General features: G+C 37.6%; 1 protein-coding gene across 1 annotated transcript; it reads right to left on the bottom strand.

Annotated features, from left to right (window-relative positions):
- Positions 1-2,568: 2,568 nt before the first annotated feature.
- aire (autoimmune regulator) lies at positions 2,569-8,824 on the bottom strand. Its single transcript, XM_056235525.1, is given in 12 exon segments — positions 2,569-2,771; positions 2,894-2,977; positions 3,053-3,125; positions 3,237-3,358; positions 3,850-3,960; positions 4,128-4,194; positions 5,405-5,789; positions 5,951-6,064; positions 6,163-6,228; positions 8,145-8,279; positions 8,363-8,537; positions 8,663-8,824. Coding segments are annotated over 12 exon segments (1,560 nt in total). The 5' UTR covers positions 8,810-8,824; the 3' UTR covers positions 2,569-2,690.
- Positions 8,825-11,068: the final 2,244 nt, after the last annotated feature.

Below are 11,068 nucleotides of genomic sequence, written 5' to 3'. Positions count from 1 at the left end.
AATTCAACATACCATAATTAGTCAAAATGGAGGTATTACATGTGTATAAACATTCAGAAACAAAGAAGTTGGATTTTCATCATCATCCGATGGCGGCCATATTTGATTTGACCATTACGTAATTCGTGGCACTATAGCGGACGAGCACCTCTGTGATTTTTCATGTCTAGGGACCCACTTACTCAGTTCAAGTGCGAAATTCCCCCAACACCAAATTGCGAACGGGTCTACAGGCCAGGTCCAGGACTAAGTGGAATATTCTAGTTACTACAACTTTCAGACTGTCCATCGTAGAGCTTCAGCAGACTAAAGGCCTGTTCACACAGATGACAATGACTATAACAATAAGGGTACAGATATCTCTAAATACTAATAACAACCGTATGATCAAATGCTGTATCATTGTTCATGAAATGATGACGATAATTCAGCAAATGTCTCATAACCTTCAAAGAACCATGAGTGAAGGAGGTGACCTGTTGCATAAGCAACACAGTTTGACAAAGCGGCTTATATCGTAATCATTTTAGAGTGCATGTCTTGCAGGTCTTTTCTTAGTTGATGTATTGTATCAGGCCTATTTCCTTACTTCTGTTACAAGATGAATGACCCTCATTTTACTTCCATGTAACCTCCGTTATATAATGGCACACTGAAGTCAATATCAGCCTGCATAAAATGGCTGTATTTGTGCCTCTTATCCACTGAAGTGTAACAGTACACAGAGAACTGGCACATAAACAGAGCCTTTGCTCACATAACTTCACCCAGTTGAACAGAATCACCCAAATGGGAAAAAAAAGCTGGCTAAATTCTCAAAAAATGTTTTGGCAACAAGTCAGACACCACTTATAATCTGGATTCAGATAATTACCAGATGGCAAACTATAGCCTGCTAATAAACTATATTTAGCTGAGTTGTGGATCAGATGTATTACATTACTAAAAGACAATATCTGTAGGGCAAAATATATTTTCAAGTTGATGTTGTAATTATCCCACACATTTTCAAATGATCAGTTAAAATGACTTGTATTTAAGAACAATCTTTCACAGTGGCATTTGTCCACCAGCCTATCAGCATTCAAGCACCATTAAAGATAACAAGATGGTTATTGTGTTATAGGAACTAACTTTGTGGAACATGCATGTGAAAGTAAAAATTATTGGGGGGGGGGGGGGGGGTTGGGTCAGAAAGATATTTATGTAACAAAGTTTGGCGTGTTTGGTGGTCCACAAAAATATTAAGTAGCATGATTTTGTTTAGCATTGATAATAAGAAATGTTACTTGAGAAGTAAATCAGAATATTAGAATGATTTCTGAAGAATCGTGACACTCAAGTTAAGACTGGAGTAATCGCTGATGTGAAATAAATTAAAATATCTAAAAATACAAAACAGTTGTTTTAATTTGTAATAATATTTAATAAGCAATATTGATGTTTTTAGTAGTTTTGATCAAATACTGTACATGCACTTGGCGAGCATAAGAGAATTCTTTCTAAAACATTAAAAAACGGTTGTGTGTGTATGTGTTGTTTATGTATGTGTGTGCCATGCAAGCATTCTTGTACATCTATCTTTGTGAGGACATTTATTGACACAGTGTAATCTCTAGCTCCTAACCAACCACAACTAAGTGCCTAACCTGAACCCTTAACCCTAAACCTACCCTAATTAAAACCTTGACCCTAAAACAAAGTCTTGACCCTTAAACAGGCCTTTAAAAGGGTCCAAGAAAGTGAGGGCCGGCTAAAATGTCCTCACTTTACGCTCTTTTTGTCCTCACTTCGATGGTCTAAAACACACACACACACACACACAGAGAGAGAGAGAGAGATGGGAACATGTTTTCCATGTTTGCTACATGGAAATCCATTTATTTATGCTTGAGCCATTGTTTCATATCTTGAGGTTATCACATGAATTTTAACATTACAGAACAATACATATTTCATCAAAATCCGGGTGTCATAATTACTAGGGGGTCTTCAACCTTTTTCAGGCCAAGGACCTTTATAAAACTTGTTCAGGGTAGTGAAATAATTATTTTTTTGAGTGAAAAAAGACTGTGAGAGACAGAAGTATGATGTGTGTTCAATGTATTGTACTGTTGTTTAACAATACAGCAACTGTTTAGCTGATGAAACATCTTTCTAAAAGTCTCTCTTTTGACAAAATCTCCTTGAAACAGAATTTTTTTTTTTAAATATGACGTATTTATATTTGTACTGCGCATGCCATTGTAACATGCCATTGTAAGTCTATCCACCACAGCCTAATTTTCATCTGCAAAAAAATAAATATGCTGTCTACCATGACTAACATCCATGTAGTACCATAGTCATATATTTACATACTTCATGACGGTTACAATGCAATGCCTTTATTATTGATGTACAGTACAAGAAATTAAAATTTTACATCAAGTTTCATTTTAATGTAGGAAGTTGAACATTATCTTCTTAATTTTAGCTTTGGTTGAAGTTACATTTTGTATTGTATATATATTGTATTTGTTTTCACAAAAATTGGTTTAAGATCAAACAATAATTGGCAGACAACTAGCTTTTGAGATCTAGACCCAAAACATTATTAAAACTGTGTTCTATTCTTCATGTCAGTCCATCTGACACCGAGGAGGGATGCTGAGATTTGGGCACAGCAGAGATGAATTCGACTCGCTGAATCACTGGAAATAGCCTTGAGACTCAGAAAGAGGACGTGAAATGTTGTGGAAAGCCCACTGCAAGATCCCATCTATAGGGCTCTGAATTCATCAAGACAAATATACCGTTAGGCATCTCATCTGGGGCTTCAGGTATATACAGTTTCCATTGCTCACTTGCATGTATTAATTTATTTTTATACTGTTAAGAAGCATGACTTCACCTCCCCCATTATAGAATCCATTTCATCTCTGTTGAACAGCTGCTCTGATGGTGTTAAGCCCTGATCACTCATGTGCTGACTCACCTGTGGGAATAAAAAATCATCTAACATCTAACATCTGTTAGGTTAGGAGACCCAAAAGTGTTATTTTAGAGATACCTGAAGACTCCTTGATGATGTTTCGCTTTCAGGGCCCCAACACCTGGAGCAATTCCTACATCTGGTCTTTCCACTGAAGAGGCAATTAGGGGAAGAGAGAGAGAGAGAGACTGAGCTTCAAAGCATGATAGAATTCACAGTTACCGGTATTCTATAATAAATAACAATACAATAAGATCAGTACTTTGAGAAGTTGCAGAGGGCATGATAACTCTGCAGGCACTGAGGGCAGGTGATCAGCTCTCCCTGGATGAGATGACAAATTCCACAAGCCATCCTGATCCCGACCATTTGACCATCCGAAGACTAACAAAGATTAAATATAAAAATAGCCATCATCCTGCCGCTCGTCAGAGATATATATATATATGATTATAACGATTGGATTTAGGATTCAAATGATTGGAATGACATGAGGGTCTGTAAATAAGATCTTTCATTTTTTAGGCTGAATAACGATAGTAAATATATTAGCGTGCGTCCACACCAAGATATGATAAAGCTCTGTTTATTACAAGAGCACACTGCATTTTTGTTGTCTGCCACTTTAAATGCTTGAGCTCTTTAAAGTCGGGTGGTTTCTGATTGGCTGGCAATGTTTTTAGCGTTCATCAGCTGGAAAAAAATCATTCTGAAAGTGATTCCAACGATCATTATTGTTATAGTTGTGATGTGGACTTCCACAGTCTCATAGAATCATAATGATTGTTAAACCTTCATTGTTACAGTTATCGTCCTTGGTGTGAACAGGCCTTAAATGTCAGTGTATCTCTTATTGAGTCACATGGGAGTGTTACCATAGGTGGAGCTGTGACTGTGGAGAGTGAAGTGGAGGACAGAGAGGAGAAGAAGGAGAAGTCCACAGCAGAGCTGGAGCTTGTCTCTGTCACTGGAGGGTGAACTGTAGGCTAAAATTGTAGCAGAGAAGTTACTACTGCCATTTATAATAATCTCCCACCACTGCTCATCATATTATACGTATATGTGTGACCAACTGTAATTCAAGTTCAATTAGTTATTGCAAATGGGAAATTTTGTTTTTAATCAATTTAATGGGAATCTTGTCATGTTTTACCAGCAAGGGGTTGTATGTCTTGTCCTTCGCTCTGTTGCTTTGGCATAGCTGACAGCGCCATGTACCACTGAAAACAAACACATTTCTAAAACTAGTGAGAGATGCACATCTCAGTGGTTCCACACTATAATTATGATAAGGCTACTTGTTTTAAACTTTTTTAATCAACATAAAATAGATGTGTGTTAGATAAATGAGTTATTTAGGGTAAAAAATATTTATTATTTTTATGTTTTATTTTAGCATTTTTATTAAGTTAGATTGTTGTAATATATTATTAATATGATACTATTCATATTAATTGTATCAAAAATAATATATTTCAATAATAGTTACATCATGCTTAAAATTACATACCATTTTAAGGATTTATTAATAATATTTCAGATTTATTATTAACATTAATTGTATCAATAATAATAAAATATTCACTATGTAATAGATTTTAAGTCATCCTCTAGCTCTTTTGGAAGTTTGCTGAGGCCCACTAGTAGGTTCTGGCCCCTCGGGGGCCTGTTTATTTTTAAACCTGGAAATAAACAGTTTTAAGAATTTTGAAACATAATGATGTAAAATAATCAATAAATATTTCAGATTCTACACTATTTTGGGTCAATTATCAGATAAGTAAATTTGTGACATTGAACATTAATTTAAAGCAGCACTAAGTAGGAATTCCGTTTTTGTCAAACAGCGACCCCTAGAGTCGCTGTGGAGTACTTGTACTGTCGTGAATAGCACTCATCCCCTCCCCCTGTACACCGGTACCTGTTCAGTAGGATGGACGCTGTAACGAGTGGAAATAAGGTATGGCCCCTTTAAGAGCTGCGCGCCCAACACCACATGTATACGGCGCCGGGTTATTTCTGTTTGATGCTCATTTTATCAGAATTTTATCAGATCTGTTTTTTGCCGTAAAGCAATTCGTTACCTCGCGAGACCTGATATCACACGATACTTCCTAAAACTGAGCGGCTCGCCGGCCCAAAGTTGCAAGGGTGGTTTTGCGGCTTACAGGCACCAGGGGGGGTGCGAGACGACCACCACCATTCAACACGAAATCAGTAATATAAACATTACAATGACTCCAAAGTTGTTCGGTTAAGGTAAAAAAGTTACTTAGTTCACCTTTAAAATTTGTGACATGAAATTTCACTTTTTTTGAATTCATGCAGTTTATCAACACTGTTTTAAACTTGACAGGTAAAGATTAATGATGAGGTCAGCTCTAGGTTTGGTAGGGTCAGTGGCCTGTGTATCACATGACTGCTCTGTACCTGGGTATGGAGGCGAGGGGCGGCACCAGGCAGGTGAGGTGGAAGGCGCGAGGACACCCATCACAGCAGATGAGCTCCCCACCATCTTTACACACTGCACACTCATCATCATTATGCTCCACCTGAACATATGCATCATAAACGTGATAAATAGTGAATTACCAACTGTACCCGGTTAACACGATGACAACTTATGCCTAAATAATATTTTTCATTGTACTTTTCCATGAGTCTTGGTCACCTACATCCAAGACTCTGGTACTTGGCTCTCCCTGCTGGTGACTATAGTTTTGTGCAGTCTGTGCCTTGTGCACTCCAGCTGTCTCATCCAGTTTAGCAGAAGAGTAGAATTCTCCTCCAACCTTGATGCATTTTTTGGCACCTCCTGCAGGAAAGTGCAAATGAGACATCTGTGCTGCCAAAGTGGACCGGCAAAGTGTTTATACCGCAAGGTTACACTATCAAAACACACGCTAAGAGCTAGCATTAGCTAAGTAAAGGCTTTCATCACAGTCTGGCAATACTGTATTAGTGTGCTGAGCTCACCAGACTCAATGACTTGCTGGATCAGAATCCCCTCTACTGTCCCGCAGCCAGTGGGATGCTCACTGGCAGATACAGCCACGGCCCTCTGGACCGAGGTAGATACAGCCTGGACCCCTGCGTTTTGAGTCATATTAATTCATGAACAATCTCATTCGTCTACTATAATATTTAGTCATCTAGTGATACATTTTACTCAAGCATCAAGTGCTTACCGTTTCCCACTGAGACCTGAGAAAGTGCTGCACCATCTGTCTTCCTCATTGGCTTGCCTTTGCTTCCTGGAACAGTAGAGATATTAAGTTATCAGGACTGGCATGTTTGAAACCAGATGCATCAAATTATGCCCATTCAAACTGGAATGTGTCAGATTTGTTGGTTGTGTTAAAGTCATGTTGGAAAGAAAAAATGCAAGGTGGGATTTTGTCCATTGAGAATTGCTTGAATGGTTGTGGTTTGATATTGCTGTGATCACATGTGAGTGACAGTTTGTCCCGACCTCGCGCCAGTAGACAACTCATCAGAAAAGAGAAGAGATAAGGAGAAGTCATTTTCATTAAAGATTACAAGGGAACATCTATCTATCTATAAATTACAGGAACGTCTGTCTGTCTGTCCGTTCGTCTGTCTGTCTGTTAATCGAATATCTCTCGAACCCTTAGTCCGATGGATTTCAAACTTGACGGGTGTCTTGCTACGGGCACGAGTAAGTGCAGTGCAAAGTTTGACGTTGTTTGGATTAGAAATGCAAAAGATATCGTTAAATATATCTGTAAAAGAAGCACACATTGAAGTTGTTGTTTAAAAATAAACATTCTGGGATTAGAGTGAGTTGTGGTTTAAAAATTGTGGTTTAAAAATAAACATTCTGTCAGCTAAACATTAAGTCCGCTACACTGTTTACTTCTGAAGTAAAAAAGTAGCGATTCTTTTCGAGAAATGTAGCGATTCTTTTCAAGGTTGTTATTATACATTTATTACAATGTAATTATACATTGTTTACAGTGTTATTATACATGTCTTTTTTTATTCATGATTTATTAGATGATAATGGGTATTTCTTATGTCATAATGATTCCATTAACAAATATAGAGATAGAATTACAATTAAATGATTTACCCAGTTAATGATTTTATACAGAAACGATTTCATTTTGAGGTGAATCCTTGTGGCTTTTGTTCTTCTTCTCCTGAAACGCTTGATCACCTATTCTTCTACTGTGAGGTTACTTCTAAATTTTGGTTTGGTATACATAGCTGGTTGTTAGTAAAAATGGAAACAATTCCTCATATAACCCAACAAGATGTGCTCTTTTTTAAGGGTGATTTAAATTCACCCTTCTTTGATGTTGTACATTTTTGTAAATATCATATTCATACTTGTAAATGGAAAAAATGTAAGCCCTCCTTCAATATATTTCTATGTGATTTTGTTAAAATGTTTCTTTTTTTTTTTCTTTTCATTTCTTCTCAAATTCAAACTGTGTTAGTCTCAATGGAAGTGTCTTACTTTGTTGATTGTTCCCTGTCGTTATGTACATTCTGCATCGTTTCCAACGTCTGTCCAAATCCTTTTCTGTTACAAAAGACTGATTCGTCACTCAGTCTAGTTTGAAATGTTAGCCTTATGTGAACATTTACCTTTTGCTCGGCCAAACGGGAAGTTTTTGAGTAGCAGCGTGAGAACAGGGAATCTGCATCAAACGCGAACCAAATTTTTTGCTGAAGGACTTCAAAAAACCGCCTCTGATTCACACTCACAGAATAGAGATCAGGTGTTTACCCTGTGAACAAAGCTGCTGATTTAAATCCATATAAATTTGTGTAACACCAATTGTCTTGACAACGTTCATAATTCAATAGTAGGCTACTAGGCTACAGTTCATGCACATCACCGTAAGTGACAATGTAAAATTTACTGGTTAATTGATTCGAACGTCATGAAACGCACTTCTCAACATTATTGGGCCTGTAAGTAGTAGTAATAGCCTAACAGTGAAAACGGAAGCAGGTTTTATAATGAATAATAATCGGTTGCAGTTTTGTTTGGTTAATCCATTAAACTAAAGGAAAATTGCATTGACTATCAAATAACACAGTTGTAGGAAGAAGTGCCAGGAATGACACCCCTAGTTGCACCATTTTGGTATGACCTGAACCCGAGTGATAAGTTCCTGTGTATGCCGGTGTCCATTACCTGAGCTGGAGGTTATGGCTTTCTTGGTGTGGTGATGGGACTGGTGGGTCAGGTGTTTTTCGGCCACCCCTCTCTTTCTGCCTGACTGGCTGCGGACCCAGCGTGTCCCAGTGTGTCTGGCCACCTGCTTTAACCCTGCCAAATGAGATTATCATTACTTAAACTGTCATTATCCTCCAACACAGTTACTGTATGTTTGCCAGGCCTGTGCACTGTACCTTTGGGGAGGTTCATAAACAGGGTTTCCAGTTTTGGGTAACAATCCTTATTGTACTCTTTACAGAGATTGCTCCAGAATGCCTGGAGGACAGAAGCATCTTGGTCCAGTAGCAAAGTGAGCAGTGAGTAGACAGCTTTGTGGATCCCATCCTTTTTCTTTCGCTCTAAAGTCTCCTTATAAGTCGGTGATAGTATTAGTTTGTTGTTTTAGCATTTCAGGAACTAACTACGACTCTACAAACATCCAATTAAAACATGAAGACAGACTTGAAATAGTGCTTTTGTATGAAAATGTTCACCCTCAGGATCTGTTCAGAGATGATGTCGTGATCCGCCAGCCCATACAGCAGTGGGAAAGGATCGTGGATTGCCATGGCGATCTCAGTCCTACATGCTCGTAGCTGTGAGCGCAGGTCAGACTCTCCGTAACCTTCCACCCTAGACATGCTTGCACATGTGAAGTCCTGTAGTAGTATAGACCACAACTAAACTCACACGGAACTTCTGGTCCTGATGTTCTGAGAGCACTAAATATTTGGATATGAATTTGAATCGATTCAATTGTTTTATCACATACATAAATAGTTCTTAAACAAATCAGGGAGGACCCCTTATTGGATAAAGAGATGGAGAAGGGAACCCATGTTACATATTATAAATTGAAGTGTTGTATTTAAACTGACCAATAATTAATTTTAATACAGTTGGTTATCTTATTTTAAAATGTCCTTACAGTTTAAGTACATTTAAATACTGAATAATATTAATTAACTACATGTACTTAGTGCATAATTAAGATTAGTGTTTAGTTTAGGATTACTCGCTTGTAATTATGCCCTTTCTAGAGTAATTACATGTAAGATGTGTAAGTAACATGGACACTGTAAAATAAAGTGTTACCATACATTTTTAATGTGTAGAGAAGATTGAAGTAAACTTAAATTAATAAATGTTGTATTTTGATTTAACCTTTTTATTTTTCTCAAAAAAAAAAGAGAGATTAAACAGTAATTGTGAATACTGCTGCAGACCCCTGAGAGTCACAGACCCCTATTTTAAATAATTAAAAACTATCAGTCATCATTCAACCTTTAGAAATAATGGTACATGTAGATTTTGTTGCCTGACATTAAACACACTAAAAATGAACATAGTACTTACAACAGATGCTGGTGATGAGGACTAGAGATACCTGTGATCTCCTAGCTGCTTTCCTTTTATTTGGTGTGATGGGTGTCAGTGATTGACGTGCCTTATTTCTGGTGGATAAATGGCTCTTGTGCTCTTGGCCTCTAGGGGCCATTGATTCATAAGACCTTTAGTCCTGCTGTGATAAGTGGTGACATTGGATTTCTATTTACAGTTAAAACACTAACTCACACCTTGTAGGTTGTATAAAAATACCTGCCCCTCATTTGTTCGCATTTATGCTCATTTGTGCGGTATGGCTTGGAAAGTCCACAGTTGGGCAAGAAACGATTTCTCAATCATGTGAGCCCTCTACTTTTAGTCACCTGTCTCTCCTGAGGACTATAGTTTCCATGCCAAGGGGAATCCCAGTCTCTGTGCATCTCAATAAACGTACTGGATGTGGATTAGCCATTAAAGGGATAGTTCACCCAAAAATGAAAATTCTGACATTATTTACTCACCCTCTTTCTTCTGCTGAACACAAAAGAAGATATTATGAAGAATGTTTGTAACCAGACAGGTGACAGTAGCCATTGACTTCTACAGTATTTATTATTTTTCCTACTATTGAAGTCAATGGGTGCCGTCAACTGTCTGGTTAGAAACATTCTTCATAATATCTTCTTTTGTGTTCAGCAGAAGATAGAAACTCATACAGGTTTGGAACAACTTGAGGGTGAGTAAATGATGACACAATTTTCCCTTTTCGGTGAACTATACCTTTAATGCAGCATTTGTAATGTTGATCTTTGAGATTTTCCAACAAGGTAATGCTCCAAGTTATAATTGCTTTCAGCTTTTAATGATCCCTAGAACATAGCATTTGTCTTAATTTTTCATAAAATAGTGAGGCGGGTGAATTTAGATTTATGAAAACAGACATTCATTAAAACTTCCTTCTTTTTTGCTTGATTGAACAGGTGCACACTCTTTTTTATACAGCTGTTATGAAATCAATATCACACTCAGCATTGTAGCAGTAGACAATATGGTATTAAGACATGGATTTTATTGATTTCTTTTTTCAGACAGATGTCATGCTCATAAATGTCCTTACAGAGTGAATAAAGAGCCAACTACACTGCTCTACACAACCCTACCGCAACAACTTTGACAGATTCAATCCGCTCACACTATCAGCAGCAACTTCCTGTTCTTACATACAATCTTCCGCTTGCATGAGACTATTCTGCAATTCTTCTCAACCACTGTGAATTGGCTAGATGGTGTGAATACAACAATTTCATCACAGATCAACATCATAAATCCGTCAGTTGTCTGGTCACACATAGTGACCTCCCTTCTATAACGTACATGTTCTCAGGTAGCCATACAATGAAAGCTTTGCATTGTGATGCCACAATAACAGAAGGCACAACTAGTGTACAAAAAGTGAAAGATGACAAAGCAAACAAGAGGAAACGGAGGCTTGAGAAATGTGAATGTGAAAGATGACATACTCTATGCACAACTCATTAACATCAGTCCCTCCCCATAGTTAATATCAGCGGCCC

The sequence above is a fragment of the Rhinichthys klamathensis genome, unplaced genomic scaffold (genome assembly GCF_029890125.1).
Source record: "Rhinichthys klamathensis goyatoka isolate OS25496 unplaced genomic scaffold, OSU_Roscu_1.1 h1tg000422l_1, whole genome shotgun sequence".
NCBI lineage: Eukaryota > Metazoa > Chordata > Actinopteri > Cypriniformes > Leuciscidae > Rhinichthys > Rhinichthys klamathensis.
The sequence above is the reverse complement of the archived record's forward strand: the minus strand, read 5'-3'. Positions and strand labels throughout refer to the sequence as shown.